Source organism: Lithobates pipiens, unplaced genomic scaffold (genome assembly GCF_037356315.1).
Source record: "Lithobates pipiens isolate NorthernLeopardFrog02 unplaced genomic scaffold, aLitPip1_a1.2 Scaffold_3, whole genome shotgun sequence".
NCBI lineage: Eukaryota > Metazoa > Chordata > Amphibia > Anura > Ranidae > Lithobates > Lithobates pipiens.
Genome location: NW_027507790.1, coordinates 163,802,910 through 163,823,410, shown reverse-complemented (window position 1 = coordinate 163,823,410; position 20,501 = coordinate 163,802,910). Strand labels below are relative to the sequence as shown.

General features: G+C 37.4%; 1 protein-coding gene across 2 annotated transcripts in view; it reads left to right on the top strand.

Annotated features, from left to right (window-relative positions):
* VCAN (versican) overlaps positions 1 to 20,130 on the top strand; it is a 131,248-nt gene extending 111,118 nt beyond the window's left edge. For both annotated transcript variants that reach the window (XM_077462440.1, XM_077462442.1), the window contains 3 exons: positions 15,246 to 15,390; positions 16,927 to 17,109; positions 18,260 to 20,130. In XM_077462440.1, coding sequence (XP_077318566.1) covers positions 15,246 to 15,390; positions 16,927 to 17,109; positions 18,260 to 18,372 — 441 coding nt within the window. In that variant the 3' untranslated portion in view covers positions 18,373 to 20,130. The remainder of the gene's footprint in view (positions 1 to 15,245; positions 15,391 to 16,926; positions 17,110 to 18,259) is intronic.
* The last annotated feature ends 371 nt before the right edge of the window (positions 20,131 to 20,501 follow it).

The window sequence follows — 20,501 nt, the reverse complement described above, 5'->3', positions numbered from 1 at the left end:
CCCTAATCTCCATGTAGGGCGCAGGATGCATGGATTCCAACTGGGTTTTTTTTGAAGCACATGATTAGAGCCTAAGGCTTCAAAAAAGGGTGGGCTCAGGTCACAGAGCATTGCTCCCTGATCCCACCCAGTTGTGCGACAATAGAAAATTAATACACGCTATTGTATATCCTGAGTCTCCTCCCAGCCAATCAGGAAACAGCTCCTGACACCAGATTGGCCAGGGAGTCAGGAGCTGTCTGGGGTTACTTGCCGCTAGTTCCCCCCCCCTCAAATTATTTAGCACCAGCCGCCACTGGTTAAGTCAATGATACCTTTTGACTGTAGTGGTGAGAAAATATAAAGGAGCAAGAGGGGTAGGGACCGATGTGAGTGTACAATGTACAGGGATAGGGACACTCACTCAGGTTGAACTGGATGGACTGGTGTCTTTATTCAACCTTACTAACTATGTAACTAAGATGGAATATTTTGCTAGAATGAACAAAATTCTAACAGTGAATTAGATTTCAGGAAAAAGGAAGGGCTTTTGAGAGAACATAGTTGACTCAATGATGGCAAGAAAAATGTTCTGATAAAAGATTTTATTACAAGTGATCAAATGAAAATGTAACCATGTATGGCCAGTTATAGGCCACCATGACATAGCAGTTTCTCAATCTGCCCCAGGCTGTGCTTTGTAGCCAATCAGCTTCTAACTTAAGCTTTGACAATCAAACCCTGAAAGTTGATTGGTTTCTGTGAAGGGCTGCACCAGATTTTGCACTCTCCAGTTTTAGTAAAGCAACCCCAAAGTGTTTGGACAGCTCAGCAATAGAGGAGAAAACAAGGAGGACCTTACTAGTGTACTGATGCTCATCCACGGCATAATAACCAGGTAGGCAATAAAAGTCAGCTGTAAAACTGCAGCAGAATATAATGGTGTCACGCTGCTCACTATGGAGTTTAGCAAAGTGTGTGTCTCTCAAGATTTTCTCAACAGGGCTACAATTTCTGAGCAGGTATAATATATATTTCTTTTATATGTGTATTTAGCAAATTCATACCGGAGTTCCCCTTCAGACAATCACATTAATGTTGTGGATTTAAGTTGATTTCTTTGGACATGAACCTAAGCTCAAATTGTTTTGCTATTCTTGGATATGATATTTCAGTAGATAAACAGCTAAGAAAGGCACCCACATGTAAAAATAAATGCCTAATAATAGGCTATCACACTTACATTTGAATATACCCTGTTTTATGGTCTTCCTCATTGAGAAACAGCACCACCGTGTGGTGAGAATGCAGAAATGCAATGCTAAATCTATAGGATAGATTTGCTGATGTACAAATGTTAAGAAATACACATTTGGATATTGGAACTCTAAATAGTGAAATAATTAACCACATATATACGTTTTATTGTATAGCTAGTAGTTATTATCCTGTATCACTAGTAGCTGGCATCGTATCTGGGTAAATAATGTCTGCTGCTATGGCTAGATGAGAATGATAAGTTCTTTATAAGCATCACTCCTTTTGCATTGTTCCATGATTCCTGCAATAGATTTAAAGCAGGATTAAACCCAAAAGCAAACATTTATTATAATACTTACCAATATATTGTACCAATTCTTAGATGTTGTGGCTGTAATCATTTTCTTTTATAGACTTTCTTTCCTTTTTTTTTTTTTCATACGTGATCTAGCCAGCAAGTCTGTTTTTCAAAAGAGCAAGCTCTCCAGCAGATGTAGCAGTTACAGATATGAGACCATTTACCACTGATAGGGATGCTCACAATGATCAGCTTTTATTTATTATGTAAATCCTTTATCACTATAGAGAAAAAAAAAACAGTTGCTGAAACTGCTTTACGGGTTGGTTATATACAACGCTGCTTTTGTAGTGTATAGTCCAACACTCAAAAGTCTGTAGAGAAAACCCCAACTCAGTTCTCCTGTTGGCTTAATCCAAAGTTTCAGATTCCAACCTGCTAGGTCCCCAATACTCATGTCCCTTATAATAGATATGCAGGCATGTACTGGCCATTGGGACTACCGGGAGTTTCCCGGTGGGCCGATGACTCAGTGGGCCAGTTTCAGTAACAGCCAGTGACGTTGCTAGGGGGTGGCTTTTGGGGTTATAGACCCGAATCTGGGGCCCATAGCCCCCCGATTCCCAGGGGTCCACAACCACAGGGCTACAGCCCACTACCGGGCCGTGGCCTCTCTGTAGCCATGAGGCAGTCAGCACAGGAGAGCCAGGACATCATCTCTCACCGCCCACCCTGCATCACCGCTATTCCACTCTCACTGTGCAGCCACAGGCAGCAGAGAGATTACATCATCTCTCACTGCCCACTCTCTCTCTGGTGACCCTGATGTAAGAAGGGGGGCTCTCTGGTGACCCTGATGTAAGAAGAGGCTCTCTGGGGACCCTGATGTAAGTGGGGGGCTCTCTGGGGACCCTGATGTAAGGGGGAGGCTCTCTGGGGACCCTTATGCAAGGCTGGAGCTCTCTGGGGACCCTGAAACAAAAAAGCCATTTATACTTACAGTTACTCATACTTAGAATGTTTTTACTTATTTTTTTGCGCAATTGCGTATAGTTTATATACTGTTTTTGTGCGTGTTTGCAAAATTAAAGTAGGTCGGTCTGGATGAAGTCCAGGGTCACATTTTTGTCCCAGTCCAGCCCTGTAGATATGTCTCAAGTATCAAACAATAGGGGCCACTGAAATTAGAGAGTGGTTAGATCAATTAAGTACTAGTTATATAATTGGATCTCATGGGGGATTATTAGTATTGGTGATTTCTGGCTATAAAAATGATGTCGATGTTTGCTGTCAGGTCGTTCTTATGCATAATCTATTGGTATAGACTCCATTGTGGACAGGATTACCGTGACATCTTTGAAGTTCTGGATGCTCGAAATGTTGAAGTCAAAACTGCAAGTGGTTGGCCCACTTGCGCTCACATGCTCGTAAACATTTTAAAGTCCAGTATCAACCAAAACCTTTTCATATGTTTTGGGTGAAACAGGTAAGGCCCCTTCACACTTGTGCGACTGCAACTTGGGACTGCAAAGTCGCATGACAAGTCATACCCCATTATTTCCATGATCTTGAAGTCTGTGTGACTTCAAGTTGCAGTGAGTACAAGTCGTGTCAAAGTCATGTAAAAGTCACGTGACTTTCAGGTTGTGCACGTGCGAAAGGGGCCTAAGGGTTATTGCTTCTGTCAGGCTTTTATTAATGTCTGTGTTATTAATATTGAGCTATTACATTATTACTATCAGGGCCGACTGGGACACACACAGAAGGGGGTGTTTAATTTTCCAGCAGCCAAATGTCCAACAAATATGTTATTTGTTCAGTTCTATGATGTTCCCAAAACAAAAAGAATCTTCACCAGTGCTATAAATGATATATCATATTTATACCAATATTACTCAAAGTATTGGGGCGCCTGACTTTACACTCACAGGAACTTTAATGTCATCCTGGTCTTATTCCGTAGGGTTCAATATTGAGTTGGCTCACCCTTTGCAGCTATAACAGCTTCAAATCTTCTGTGAAGGCTGTCTACAAGGTTTAGGAGTGTGTCTATTGGAGTGTTTGACCATTCTTCCAGAAGCGCATTTGTGAGGTCAGGCACTGATGTAGATGAGAAGGCCTGGCTCGCAGTCTCCACTCTAATTCATCCCAAAGGTGTTCTATCAGGTTGAGGTCAGCATACCAAGACATTTTGGACAATTTCATTCACCCGACTTTGTGAGAACAGTTTGGGAGGGCCCTTTCCTGTTCAAACATGACTGCACATCAGTGCACAAAGCAAGGGCCATAAACACACAAATGAGCGAGTTTGGGGTGGAGGAACTTGACTGGCCTGCCCAGATTCTTGACCTCAACCCAATAGAAGACCTTTGGGATTAAATAGAGCGGAGACTGCGAGCCAGGCCTTCTCGTCCAACATCAGTGCCTGACCTCACAAATACGCTTCTGGAAGAATGGTCAAACATTCCCATAGACACATTCCTAAATCTTGTGGACAGCCTTCCCAAAAGAGTTGAAGCTGTTATAGCTGCAAAGGGTTGGCAAACTTAATATCGAACCCTATGGACTAAGGCTGGATTCACACTTATGCATTTTTAGTGCTTTTTGCATTTTGCAGATTTGTACCATGGTTTCCTATGGAACACGTTCTGTAGTACAATTCTTCAAAATGCAAAAAGCACTAAAAATGCATAGGTGTGAATCAGGCCTAAGACAGGGATGCCATTAAAGTTCATGTGCGTGTAAAGGCAGGTGTCACAATACTTTTGGTAAAAAGTAGTGTGTGTGTAATATGCTTTTATGACACTAGGAGGTGTTTAATTTTCCATCAGCTAATTGTCCAAAAAATATGCTATTCATTCACTTCTATGTTGTTCCCAAAACAAAAACAATCTTTACCAGTGTGATCAATGATATCTCATAAGGGAGATCACCAGACTCAATTGAGTGCTTATAAATCAGTGAATCTAAAGCCCCATACACACTATCAGATTTTCTGCTGATTTTTTCCTTTAGATTTACCAAAACCATATAATATGAGGTCAAACCTTAGGGGTTTCAATGTGCATGCAATCAGGCCGGTCCTTCTACTACATGGTTTTGGTAAATCTGAAGACAAAAATCAGCAGAAAATCTGATAGTGTGTATGGGGCTTAACAGCGCCTTCCCAATTAGGTTTCATCAGCACTTGATTAAGAAAGTATTTAATGTTGGATATAGTTTATTTGGAATATTTTCATGTATTGCACTTGTACAAATCACCTTTGAGAACAATTTAGCATAGTGTAGGGATTCACTTAGCACTGGTATATGTGCAATATGATTTTTTGACACTAGGGGGTGTTTTTTCCCCAACAGCTATATGGGGGGGAGGGGGTGTGAGGGTCTTGAGGTTTGTAAAGGATTAATAATGGTTTTACTGCTGTCTGTGACTTCATGTCCCTGAGACAATAGAGAGCCCCCATCACAGGGCTTCATAGGGACAGGAAGCAGGGGAAATCTCTCTAATGGAGTCACAGGCAGAAATAAAAACACAAGAATAATTTTAACTCTTTCTCACTTTATCAAGAACGTAAAAACAAATGCCAAAATGAATAAAAAGAATACAGAAAAAGTGAAAATAATGGGGATTTTTCAACTTGAGTTATATAATATATTTTTTGCTTTAGCAAGCATTTTCTTCATTTGAAACGAGTAAAACAGATGTTTATAGCCCTAAGTCTGTTGCTGAAAATCAGTTACCTTATATGGTTTTTCAAATATATCCAAGTCCAGCAAACTATTTATATAACCCTCCAATAGAGCTCGATGCCCGCTAGAGAATTGTGTACACAAAGGAAAATCCTCGTAAACTGTGTCTCCTGCCTGGGCTTAACACTTTTATTTGTGATGTGCAGAGAAGCCAGCCATCCGTCTCCCTCACCTAAGTAATATCACACGCCATTGTCTCCTTAGCTGGGGTCACTGGCCATTGTGACTGTCACATTAGTTAGATGCATACAGATAGGACCCGTATCATTAAATGGGAGCATTGACATATTACCTACATAAGGTACCACTAAATCCCACAAGGTTCGACTCAAGGACAAAGCTGATGCAAATGCTTACTTAGCAAGGGGGAAAAAAAAAACACAGGTTTATGGTTGGGTACATTTTTTAAAGCATATAATTAAATAATGAATTATTATTCATAATGAATTATTATACAGAATGTATTTAGTGCCAACAGTTTGAAAAGTACTTTACATAGTAAAGGGAGATAGTACAGCTATTGTACAGCTACAATACAATTCAATTCAATACAAGCAGTTTTGGAGGGTTCTGTTCAAAGGAGTTTACAATCGAAAATATTTTGTAATTAGTTCCCGGGATTCGGATCAGGTTTTGCTTCAACACCTGTTATCCACTTCTTCTATTTCGTCTTTGTCCTATTTGTTCCATTGGTGTATATTCTGCTTCTTTACCAAAACTTCTATGGATTCAATGATTTAAATGGTGAATATGTAGGTATAGCCAAAACATTTTTTTGGGCTTTGGAAAGAAAGAAGTTTCCCTTCACTTCCTGTCGCAAGGATGCAATAGGAATCTCTACAAAATGAAGGTCCTTGCTTTCTTAAGGCCAGCTCACACCAGAACTCAGTGCAGGAAAGGTGTGCTTTGTGTGTTTTTCCCACATTGTGTTCAAATCATACCCCCTTTCCGATCTGCTGCACATGCCATTATGTTGTTAATGGTGCCCCAAATGTAGATCACAAGCACAGTGTGTTGGCGGGCACCAGATTACGAGGTGCTGCACCAGAATGCGACTATACTTGAATAAAACTTTTATTCAAGTATAGTGATCACATGAAGCCATTTATTATCACATAGTTTTTTGCTTTTAAAAGCATAATGATGAGAGAAATCACCCAAATGGCCCTGATCACAAGTTTACACCCACTTTACATACCCTGGAAGGTCTGGCCTTGGTACAGACACAGAGGTGGCACACACAGGTTAAAATGGCTATTAAAGGTTAATTTCCCACATTTGTGGCTTTTTAAATTGCAATTACTATCTGTGTATAAATAGTCAATGAGTTAGCTCTCACATGGATGCACTAAGCAGGCTAGATACTAAGCCATGAGGAGCAGAAAAGAACAGCCAAAAGACCTGCGTAACAAGGTAATGAAACTTTACAAAGATGGAAAAGGATATAAAAAGCATCCAAAGCCTTGAATATGCCTGTCAATACTGTTCATTCATTTAATAAGAAGTGGAAAATGTGAGGATCTCTTGATACCAAGCCAAGGTCAGGTAGATCAAGAAAGATTTCAGCCACAACTGCCACAGGAATTGTTCGGGATACAAAGAAAAACCCACAGGTAACCTCAGGAGAAATACAGGCTGTTCTGCAAAAAGATGGTGTGGTTGTTTTTAAGCAGCACAATACGATGATACTTGAACAAAAAAGAGCTGCATGGTCAAGTTGCCAAAAAGAAGCTTTTACTGCACAAGTTCCAGAAAAAAAAGCCTGGTTACAATATGCTCAACAACACCTTGACATGCCTCACTGGCATTTTGTGGCATTGGCACAGTAAAGGATTCCTTCTGGCAGCTCAACCATGCAGCTTTTTTTTGTTCAAGTATCGTGGAATTGTGCTCCTTAAAAACAACCACGCTGTCTTTTTGGAGAGCAGCCTGTATTTCTCCTGAGGTTACCTGTGGGGTTTTTCTTTGTATCCTGAGCAATTCTTCCGCCAGTTGTGGCTGCAATTTTTCTTGGTCTACCTGACTGACCTTGGCTTGGTATCAAAAGAGCCCAGAATTTTCCACTTCTTAATAAGGGATTAAACAGTACTGACTGGCATATTCAAGGCTTTGGGTATCTTTTTATATCCTTTTTCATCTTTATAAAGTTCCATTGCTTTGGTACGCAGGTCTTTTGACTGTTCTTTTCTACTCATGGCTCAGTGTCTAGCCTGCTTAGGGCATCCAAGTGAGAGCTAACAAACTCATTGACCATTTATACCCAGATGCTAATTGTGATTTAAAAAGCCAAAAATGTCAGAAATGAACCTTTAATTGGCGTTTTAACCTGTGTGCGCCATCTTCTGGGTCTGTAATAAAGCCAAATATTCCAGGGTATGTAAACTTTTGATCAGGGCCAATTGGGTGATTTCTGTTATCATTATGATTTAAAAAGGATCTATGTGATAATAAATGGCTTAAATCCTTAAATAAAAATTTTTTTTTTTGCATGATCAGTCATATTTCAATATTAACCACTTAACGACCAGCGCACAACGATGCACGTCCTATTTTTGAAGAGGGATATCTCGGTAACGGCAGCAGCTGCTGCCACAACCGAGATATCCATCTCTTCAGGCACCGGTCGTCTGTGCGATAACGGTGGTATCTGCAGTGGATTCGCCACGAGATCACTGCTATCGGGGGCGGGAGAGGTTCCACCCCTCCTCCCGCCGCCCTTCCGCACCTTCCGCCACTTACCGGAGCTGTCGGTAATGGCGGAGGCGATCGGGTCCTTTTGCTAGCTAGGTATGGAGACGAGTGAGGCTAAGATGGCCCCCACTCGTCTCTATACCATAGGAGGGCGAAAGCGACGTCAAAACATCACTTCCGCCCATACCTCTTAAAGGTATATTTTTTTTAAATGTAATTTTTTCTTTTTCTTTTTTTTTTTTTTTTTTGCATTTTAGTCCAAATATGAAATCTGAGGACTTTTTGACCCCAGATCTCATATTTAAGAGGACCTGTCATGTTTTTTTCTATTACAAGGGATGTTTACATTCCTTGTAATTTGAATAAAAGTGATCTATTTTTTTTTTAAAACAGTGTAAAAATAAATAAAATCAATTAAAATAAATTAGAAAAATTTTTTTTTTAAAAACACCCCGTCACGACGAGCTTGCGCACAGAAGCGAGCGCATATGTGAGTAGCGCCCGCATATGAAAACGGTGGTCAAACCACACATGTGAGGTATCGCCGCGATCGGTAGAGCAAGAGCAATAATTCTAGCTCTAGACCTCCTCCTCCGCAAAAAATGCAACCTGTAGAATTTTTTAAATGTCGCTTATGAAGATTTTTGAGGCTAAAAGTTTGACGCCATTCCACGAGCGGGCGCAATTTTGAAGTATGACATGTTGGGTATCAATTTACTCGGCGTACCATTATCTTTCACAATATAAAAAAAATTGGGCTAATCTTACCGTTGTCTTATTTTTTTATTCAAAAAAGTGAATTTTTTCCCAAAAAAGTGCGCTTGTAAGACCGCTGCGCAAATACGGTGTGAAAAAAAGTATTTCAATGACCGCCATTTTATTCTCTAGGGTGTTAGAAAAAAAAACAATATAAAATGTTTGGGGGTTCTAAGTAATTTTCTAGCAAAAAAAACTGTTTTAAACATGTAAACACCAAATCTGAAAAAGAGGCCTGGTCCTTAAGTGGTTAATGTGAAAATTTCACAATTTCTGCCAGGGTATGCAAACTTTTTAGCACAACTATATATATATATATATATATATGTGTATATATATATATATATATATATATATATATATATATATATATATATATATATATATTATACTGAACATACATTTGTTTTACTTTTTGAAATTTACTATGAACCACTAGGTGGCAGTATTCCTCTCAGGCTGGCTTTAGAAATAGTCATTAGTGCATTTTTCATTTAAAGAAAAGTAACATGAACATCTTAGCTCCAAGGATTTAATGTACTTTAATACCATTATGACATCAAACAAAATGTTAATTTCCTCTTTGAACAGATAATATCGCCACACAAATCATTACAGCTATATGAGGAAAAAACATGCTTTAATCAAGGCTTTTAAAGCTTTTGCATCACCTTTTTTAATAAAGGTTGACAGATTCTGAGACTACTTTATTACTGTAGATAATGTAATTAGATGAAGTGGCTTTTACCTATGCTAAATGTGTCATTTACTTCATACGTGCCTTTATAGTGATTGCAGAGTAGGTAATAACCTTTAAATTTTTTAAAGCTTGTTTTAAAATGTTAAAAGGCTTATTCTGTGCAGTTCTATGAGCTGCTAATGTGGCAGTTGTGTTATTAAAGGTAATCTGCTTATATCAGGCCTAGGCACACATACCATTACCTGAATGTACTGAAAGCTAGTCGCAAGAAAAGTGCATAGGTTCAGCATCACTGCCCAGGAACCAGTATATGACACTCAGCCTGATCTCTGGTGTGCATGAATTTATGGAACATTAGAATAAAGATAGACTGCAGGTAGTTATATTAGCAGTGCTCTAGAATGCATTTAACGATTTCTGAATGCACACATTAGTTATTTTTATAGTTATATAGTGTTCCACCTTAAAGCTGAAAACACCCACTCACGCATACAATTCAAGTAGGATTTCCGAACACTTTGGGGTTGATTTACTAAAGACAAATATGCTGTTCTCAATGCAAGATAAGTTGTACTTTGCAGGGAAACTTTTCTTGCAGAATTTGGTGAAAGTTCACTTTGCAAAAATATCCAATCACATGCAAGGAAAGCAAAAAAAAAACAAAAAACTTCTATTTTGCTTGGACATGATTGAATGATACAAAGTGTGGCTTCCCTTACAAATTGAACAGTCTGTTTGCGTTTAGTAATTTAACTCCCTTCTGCACAGGAGACAATGGTCAACAGGGCAAATAATAAAAAGGAATGCCCCCAGCAGGATCACATACAGCAATAAAATCCATGTTATAACCCTTCCATATTCTTTCCAAAAATTGTAACATGTTTTAGTTCAACATACAATTTAATAACACCAACTTACACAATCTGATATTTGACTCAAGACTTGCTACATGAAGGCTCTCATAGTACAGCTATTCGTCCTTTGCTAATGGGTAGGCACTGCCCACTGTTAGTGCTTTCACAGTGTATCCTAAAAGTATTGGCTAGAGTAGAGGTGGATTAGAATGCCTGTCAGTCTTTATTTCTGTGTCCCTATTAGGTAGACCCCCCCCCCCCTCTCTATTTGTCCTGTTTAACTTTATCATTAAAAGTGAAATTAAAAGAAAATCCCAAATTTTGGGTTGTCACCAGAAAAGTAATAGAGGGGAAATCTTCCAATGGGGACACTCGTTCTGGTGACCTGGGGGTCCAGAGGAATTCCCTTAGTTTGCAAGGATTTCCTCTCACTTCCTGTATTGCTATGGGACATAAAGTGAAGGGAAATCTCATCAATGGGACACAGGAGATGAAAAAAAATCTGACAGGGGATATAATACTCTTACTCTATTCAAAATGAAAAAATAAAAGTTTACCTATAGTTCTACTTTAATCCCACAAGTAAAAAGTTGTCATACCTAATATTATCCTAAAGGAATCACCTTTATTGAGGTTCATTCAGTATGTCCTACAAAGTGCAACATTTTGGAAACACCAGGGGTCTTGCCTTTAGGCAACTAATGGACCCCTGGTAGTTCCAAAACTTTGCTGCATGGCATGCTGGCTGAACATCAATAAAAGTGTTTCTTATTGAAGAGAATTAAAGTGTGCTGGAAACATATTTCTCATCTAATTGCTGTAGCACAAACCACCAGTTGCTCCAGCACTCTACATTTGGGTGTATAGCAGTCTAGGGTGTTACACAGATTTGTATATGGTATAATTTCAGAAATCTCCTTAATCTGTATGTGCCAGAGATATGTGACTGCGTAGTTTGTAGCTAAAAATATCCATAAAAAAATTGCTCAGTCACTATCCATGATGACATCACATTTTAAAGCGTTGGTCCTCAAAATGTCACTGCCTTATGCATAAGGAGTAAATCTAGAACAGTCATAATTGAACCCACAAGTTTATTCCAATGTCAAATCAGATGAAAGACTGTACACAAACCCAATACATCTCGGGGGTTAAGCCTTGCCCTCTCCCATTGGGGCTTTAATGATCAGGAACAATATATCCAGTTTTGATAGGAATTTAATTGTTTTGTATAAAAACTGTTGAATAGATTTGTGCAATGTTCATCAGCAGCACCTTAGTGAAACAGTAGTAGCAGTCTCCGAAATGTGCTGGATTTTTGTACAGTCTTCCATATGATTTTACATTTGGATAAACTTGTGTCTGGACCATAATATCATGGTGTACTGCATGTCTTATTTCAATTTTCAGCTGGCAAAGCTTAATACAAAAACAGTGTTTTGGTTAATTTCATAGTTACATTCAGTTATGGTTTCTTAACTTCAAAAGGAATTTGTAACAGAATTAAAGTGTGTTCTTGTGTATTTGCTCAAATGTATAAGGGAATTCATCTCCAACACTACATTTTGTTTTGGGTGGAGCTATAACTTTAACTACTTCTATTTCTTAGGTTAGGTGTAGTTTGTAATTGGTTTTGTTCACTGGAAGTTCCACTCCCTGTTCAGGCTTGCGATTTCTTGCTACATTGGGTTTACTTTGATCTTTTCTTCAAACTTTACACTTAGTAACAAACAATATTGTAAAGTAATTTCAAGGGCAAACATGATCAAATGTAACAGTTCCTGGAGCTCACCCAGAATTCCGATCAATGCCTTCAGATGCCTGACATCTAATCTCTAACAATAAATGCAAAGATTGCCATTTAATCTTGAACACACTGGATACAAAAGAATAGAGCTGAACAGCTCAATATTACATTTTTTGCTATTTGATGAAATATACTTTTTTCTATTTTGAGCAGAGAGACTTCAGCATTGACATTTAAGGAACTCAAATAACTTTATGCCTCATACCAAAAATGCTGTGTCAAGGAGAATTCTCTGAACTGCTGTTCTGAGCTGGAGAAATTATTATGATAAACGATGCATTTTCGAAGCATATTTATGACTGACTCCATAAAACTGCCATTTGAAATAATCTCCTAAAACATTATAATTTTTTCTTAACATTGCCTTTGTTACAAATTATTTTTGGAGGTCTTTGGTGTACATTTGTCCAGATTCTATAATAGAGAAACAGTCATTTTAAACCAAACCCCCAAAATGCGACCTCATATATAAGCAGAATATATGAAGTGTTTTGGATAAGGTCACTCTCTTTTTCCTTGGATAACCACTGGAAAATAGAAAGCTGCCTTTTAAAACAACCTCCCTGACTACAGCTGTAATTCATAAATGTTTTTATGTGCAGTGATATTCAATATTCTATAGAAAACTTGAGATCAATCCACTGTCTCTCAATGGCACCAATTCTTTACTTCTATTTATAAGGTAACAAAACTATCAATCATTGGGAAATGTTCCAAAAATGTTTCTGGAGAAAAAAAATCCCAATTACTGATATAAATTACTGGTATACAGACTTCATCTACTCCAATCCTAGCAATTCTAAATCTAAGAATTAGAAAAAAATATTCTACACATATGCTCATAGCTGTTACCCATGTACTTACCATATATTGGAGATAACAGTTAGCACTGACTGTTGATTTGGTAAAAACCCACTATGTCCATGAAAAGTTATTAGGTATGAGACATGACAGTTACCATATCTTGGAAAAACATGAAAATTGGATTTGGTGGATCAGGCAGGCTAATACTCTGATAATGCCTTACCCTCTTGTTATGAGCTGGTCCTTTGTTGCCCCTGTATTCCTAGGGTCCATGTGTACTGTACCTCCTTGATTTTTTTCTTTGTGTTCAGCCTTATAGGTGATGTTTGTACTATATAAAACTTATTAAAAATACAATGATTAAAAAAAAAAGAGAAAATCATCAGCTGATTGTTGACATAAGAGTTACCAAACATCGGTGTTACCAAACATGGTTATTATTTTGCACCGTTCTTCACTGCTTCGACTTCCTCAGTATAGGGATATTTTACAACAGCAGTCATACTATTGCTTTAAAATATTATTGGAACACTATTAAAGTAAATCATTTTAAAAGACCAGAAATAGAGAATGGTCATGTGACCTATCGAAGTTATGTGATCTGCCTCTTTTCCAATCACATTGTTTCTTCTGCTCTACCCCATTCTATATTTTTAATAATGGACTATAGAATGCATAATTAACAACATTCACTCTCATTATAAATGTCCATCAAAGTAGTGATTTGCGTTCTAAAATTCTAAAAGATTTAAAGTCTTTGAAATCTACAGAACATTCATGGCCAGCAGGTAACTTTGTAAGTCAGCAGAATTTTTACCTCGAATAACATTTTTACAAGTAATATGCAAAAAAATATGATCATGCAATTGTGTGGCAAGGTTTCCACACCTTTTTGCACAAGGGGTATTATTGTACGGTTGCCAACCAGGGGCAGATCTTGTGTCCAAAAAGGGGTCTTTTCTCTTATAAGGGTGTGTTGAATAAATGGATTAATTTTTCTCTGCAGAATTTGTTCTTATGTGTTAATTCACTGTATACCATATTTGTTCTTACCATTCAAATTATAATGGAACAAAAAAAAAAAAGCAAACCTACTGAACTTTTGTATGAGTCACAAAACTAACACTAAATGTAATCATTAAGTCTAGAAACTGGAAAAAAGGGCTGAATTATATGTGATACTTGTGTTATTATCTTTGAGATCATGGCTAAGTATCACATTGGGAACACTGCCAAGGTGCTAAGAGAAGATAAAAAAAATATGGAATAGAAACCAAACTTGTTCTTAGAGCTTTTTGGCATTAACCTTGAGAAAAACCAAAGCCGTTAAGTCAAGATAAAGGTGTTTGATGATGTAATCACATCTGAAGTAATAAAATGTCACTCTTGGGCATGCTAAAAAAACACCAACACTCTGAAGCTTACTAATTCTTAACCATATAAGTAAAACCGGAGCTAGAAAGTAAATGCAAAGTATTTTTCCTACTAACTTATACTGATGAAGCCTCTTCACAGCTTATGTAGTAATAAAACCATGACTGTCACCCTTGAAGTAAACATAAATATCTGTTGACATAATACAAATAATAATAGTAATTGTTATCATCATCATCATCAATTCTATAGTAAAGGGAACAAGTGAAGTTTATACAGTATAATACATTGGTGCGTACAGTTAAAGCAGGAAATCAGATGTTACATTGTTCTGGCTGGTTGAACCAGTGTTGATTGTTCTAACTATATTATTAAAGTGGTTCTAAAACCTAAGCATTCCCTGCATTAGGATAAAAAATGTTTAGGTAGCACTATCGCCCCCTCACCCCCCACCCCATACTTAGTCCTCACTCAATCCTGTGCTGTATCAATCTACAGCGTCTCTCTCCTCTCACTTCCTAGTCTCACAGGCTCTGCTGAGGGAGTGGGAGCCATTGGCCTCCAGTGCTGTCAGTCAAATCCTGTGACGAGGGAGACGTGCTGTCTGTGTCTATGGATGCAGGCAATGTGGCTTGGGAGTGAACCTGCAGGTGTGTACAAGCTGCTTGCTATGGGGTCACACTCAGAAGAGAAAGCCAGGAATGCCTATGGGGGGACCAGAGAAGAGGAGGTTTCAGGTCCACTCTGTGCAGTTCCATAGCACAGAGCAGGTAAGTATATCATGTTTTTTATTTAAAAGTGTATACCTTACAACCACTTTAAGTAGCAGGGCTGAAGAAGCTGCTTAAATAAACTGCAAAGCATTTTAAGTGCTAAAGAACAAGTTCAGTTAAATGTGATTAACTACTAACTATTGAGTACAAAAGATGCCCTAATTACTTATTCAGTAAATTATATTTTTTGTCATTTCAGCAATATGAAAACTGGAGACCTAACCAACCAGACAGCTTCTTTTCTGCTGGTGAAGATTGTGTTGTAATAATTTGGCATGAGGATGGACAGTGGAATGATGTGCCATGCAACTATCATCTCACATACACCTGCAAAAAGGGAACAGGTATCTATCCTACTATCTGTATATCTAAACAGAACTGTGGCTAGGTGATGGACAGTGAAGAAGTGATATATTCTTAACAAGAAATCCATAAGCTTTAAAACAATTCCTCGTTGACTTCTATAACTGCAGACCCTCTGGAGAAATTCATTGTCTTAATTAATTAATCCGAATCTTAATAAATGAAGGCAATAAACTACAATCCTTCTCATCACAGGTTAGAACTGTTATGAAACAGTTGACCTATTACGACCTAGGAACCGACCCAGCTCATTACCTACTACACCTTTCCAAATTATTCCGATGTACTGTACATACAAAAGGACAATGTTAATTCATCTCATCAATGTGGCTAAGGCAAGAAATTCCAGCACTCTGGAAATGGGAGACTCCCCCAAAGCTCACTCTATGATTCTCAAAGATTTCTGAAATCTACAGCATGGAAAACCTTACAGTAACTCTTAGAGGAAGGGCAAAAAAAGTTCAGATATACATGGTTCCATTGGAGTACATTGCTCTTGGGAGTATGAGGAATTGCTTATACATGAGGCATAATTCTAACATGTTCCATTCATTTTCCTGCTCTAACTCTTGTCAGTCTCTTTTGCTTCTTTGATCTGTTAATGTTCCCTCCTCCCTTTCTCAACCTCATACATTTTTTTTTTCTTTTGCCCAGAAGGAAAAAAATAGTTGGTCTGTTCCACAATGACCTGAGTCACAATAAAGGAACTGCTTTTTGTTGCTATTAAGACCTTGCTGGTTGATCCTCTATATTGCCAGCTTATATAACTGCTCCTTATGTGACACACAAACATGTTTCCATATTCCTGCTGCCTATGGATCCTCAAATTTGTTTTGTCACTCCTTAGATTTCATAGTTTCATAGTTTGGGCGGCACAGTGGTGTAGTGGTTAGCACTCTCACCTAGCAGTAACAAGGTTGCTGGTTCAAATTCCAACCCTGACACTACCTGCCTGGAGTTTGCATGTTCTCCCTGTGCCTGCATGGGTTTCCTCCGGGTACTCTGGTTTCCTCCCACAATCCAAAGACATGCAGGTAGGTTAATTGGCTTCTGTCCAAAATTGGCCCTAGTATATGAATGGGGACCTTGGATTGTGTGCTCCTTGAGGATAGGGACCGATGTGAGTGTGCAAAATGTACAGGGATAGGGAAAATTGTAGACACTCACTCAGGATGGACTGGTGTCTTTATTCAACCTAACTTACTATGAAACGTGGGTGGGGGAATCCTCCCTGCTGAGCTATTGTACTTTGATAGAGGGGAAGCAGCTCTAATCAAGCAGAAAAAAATCCAACAGGGTGATTGTACAGAAGCTGATGCATAGATTGACCTCTGTTTCAACCACATTGCCCACACATTAATCGAAATTCATCTGGTTCCCTGCTAAACCAATTTTTTTGACCAGCCTAATTGTTGCTGCTTTTCATCAGCTGCAAATCTTTTGAAATAAAATGAAATGCGCAAAGGCCTGCCACTGCAAAGGAAATAATATAATTTTCTTTTTTTTTTTTCTTAAAGTTGCCTGTGGACAGCCTCCTTTGGTTGAAAATGCAAAGACTTTTGGAAAGACAAAACCACGATATGAAATAAATTCCATGATTCGATACCACTGCAAAGATGGCTTCATTCAAAGGCATATGCCAACTATACGATGCAGAGGTGATGGAAGGTGGGACCTTCCTAAAGTTACATGTCTGCAACGTAAGTATTCTCCTATTTATACATTGACATTGGGGAGATCTCTTTAATATTAAATATAAACTGAGCTAATAAGATGAAATTTTCTGTTTCTAATTTAACAACTCTACTTAATTTTCAAAATGTTATGCATTCGTAGCATTTGTTGATAGTGATAGAAAAATTAACAGTATTTTTATCAGATAATATTCAATAATAAACATTCTGTGCATCAAAAAGTATGACATAGAGAGTTATTTACAAAAGGCAAATCCACTTTGCACTACAAGTGCACTTGGAAGTCGCTCTAAATCTAAAAAGTAGATTTGAAATGAGTGGAAGCTCTGCTGATTTTATCATCCAATCATGTGCAAGGTAAAATGCTGTTTTTTATTTTCCTTGCATGTCCCCCTCGGATCTACAGCGACTTCACTTCCAAGTGCACTTTTGGCGCACTTTCAAGTGCACTTGCAGTGCACTTGTAGCGCAAAGTGGATTTGCCTTTAGTAAATAACCAAATTAAACAAATAAGTTCCTTACCTGGAGAAAAAAAGCTCAGTAGTGCAAACAGAGGGTGGAAAGAACCCCCACAAAAGCCATAAAGTCTATATGGTAAAGGAGGTACAAACTAAAAGTCAACTATAGTGATGGCTGCTGCACTTCTTCTCATGATACTGAAACTCTTCTATACACTATACAAATAAAAGGAAACAAAGGTAAGGTCTAAGTGTATCTATTTATTAAATGAATACTACTGTGCTGACAAATCTGAACCATTGCCTCTCAATTAGCAGTAGCTTTTTCTGCCTGCTGTGCAAACTCCTTCAGTTAGTTGATGAGCTGCCTATCTGATAGACAGGCCAAAGGCCAATTGAAGCCTCACACTCTGCATGTAGACAAAGCTGCTAATAATTCTGTGGCCGTGGTTTAGAGTTGTCAGCAGGATATCAAGGTAAGAAACTTTGCAACAAATTCACAAAAATATTTTCAACTGTATACAGTGTGGTATGCTGCCAAACATATTAAACAATAAATTAAGGTTTTACATATAATTTATTGTTATTATTTGTAATATTGTTCGCATATTCCTCTAATTAATTCAAGTATATAGCATGGATAGTTTTGTACATGTATTGAATACAAAAGTCACCTTTAATCTCTTTTATATTTTTAGCTTCTGCATACCAAAGGACTTATTCCAAGAAATATTACTACAAATTTAGTCCACCTGAGATGAGGACTCCACTGTATACACCCAAGCATCACCATCGTTGGAGCAGGACTTGAGCATTCCCAAATTATCATCAATGGACATCCTAACGCCAAAGTCCTGCATTACAGTGCCTTTCACTAGACTTAAACAAAAAATATCTATCTGATCTGATCCAGGACTGGACAATGGCATTCTAAAGACCACAAAGAAAAACAAGAGTGATTTTTAAATTCAAGTGTTAATTATAGGGAACTAAAGCAGCATATAAAACGAATTCCAGCCAAATAGAACATTTAGTTTATGTCACCAAGGCGAACAGATATTGTATTAATGCAAGCTTACATTAATATTTAAACAGCTTGAACCTAGCTTGGATGTTGTTTGTAAATAAGATGATTTAAATATGTTTTCTAATCGTGTATATAAAATTTAATTAAGTAATCGAACTAAAGTCAGGCATATTTAATAAAGGCTTAAAGACTAAATCACTAATTATGCAAATAATAGTTGGCTGAGGCTGGAGAAAAAAAAAGAGAAAAGAAAACTTGGTTTAAAAAGTGCCAGATGAAGATATTGTTTTCAAAGGTACATCTTTGAACATCTGTGCCATGTAATATTTTTGTGTTGTGGAAAAAAAATTAAGGGAACAACATTTCCACATTACGGGGATCAAGAATTATTTGTTGACTGCAATAACAATAATGTTAATATTCATCCATGACCACTCAAAAAATGGACTTGTTGGATGAATTGTTTTTCATTGTGTAAGTCTGTAGCTTTTTTTTTTGAATTTATACTGCTGATTCATGCAGAGTTTTTTCTTTTGTTTTTGCTAAAAGCCACAGATGCAAACTCAGATCTGACATGGATGCACCATTTTTCTGCATCATTTTCTACATACAGCTGCATCACTTTTTTGATGCAAGTTTTTTTACAATGACGTCATGACTGCTGCACAAATAGATATAAGGAACACAAACTCAGTCAGTTTTGATTTTGCATCACAGAAAGCTCTCCTTTTTTTCACAAGCGGGGGAACATTGTTCTGTGTCTTCAACACACTACATGGTGTATTTTGAAGGTGCATTTTACAATTTTTGTAAAAAATAAAATAAAAAAAGTAAACAATTTTGTATATATAATCATTTTCTAGTTTTTTTTTAATGAAATTATGAATGTTTATTGATAAACGCGGCAGCTGTGAAAAGTACAGATACAAATGTAGGAAGCCACACTGATTTTCTTTGTTTGCTGCTTCCTTGCCGACCATAATTTTAAGCATCAGTATGTCATCTCTTGTTTTATAAGCAAGTGGGGAATATATTTTAAATACTGTAAGTTTACAAGAAAGTAAGTTCAGGATAATTATTCACTTGAAATAAATATGTAGTATCCATTTTGCTTCTGGGTGGTATCCCAAAAGGCACGACATTTAGAAATGGCTCGCTTTCAGTAGTGGTTCAGTAAAAATGAAATGTCAAAAAAATGTATAGGTTTAAGTTATTTTCTCTTTTGTTAAAAGTGTGCCACAATGTGGGCAGCCATTTTACAGTGAGCCAATACTCATGTAAATTCAGCCTATCCATTTACTATGAACCATTGAAATGACTAGCTATAGCCAGAAATTGCATAATAATATTATCCCATAAAATGGCTGCCTTCTATGTGTGTAGGTGACTTGTGCACTTTAAAAGAGGAGAAAGAAGCATTGTATTTCCTACGTAAAGTATTGTGTCTGTAATGTTCACATTACTTCATTCAAGAAAAACAAATTGTGGAATCTATTGAGCAAATGAACGAATGTAAAGAAAATAAACATTGCTATAAAAATACATTTGTGTGTATGTTTCAAAGTTAAAAGTCAAAACTTTAATTAAACCTTATGCTTTGTCAAGTAAATTTATTATATGCTAATATGGTAACATTTTTGGAACATTTGCAGTTTCAAATCTAGAGAATGCCAAGGCGCATCTTTAGTTGCTCCTGTTCAGATGACCAAATAATTTCCTGTAATTATCCAACTGAGTTGTATATGTATAAACTGATGTTTAGATGGAAGATAGTCACTTCATAAAATGAAAAATAGGTAGTATGGCTTCTCAGCAAACAGTACTAATAAGTTATGCCCTTTAATTTAATATAATAAAAGGATCAGCATCTTTCAGTAACCAATAAGAAACCAGCTAAATCTGGTTGTGCCAAA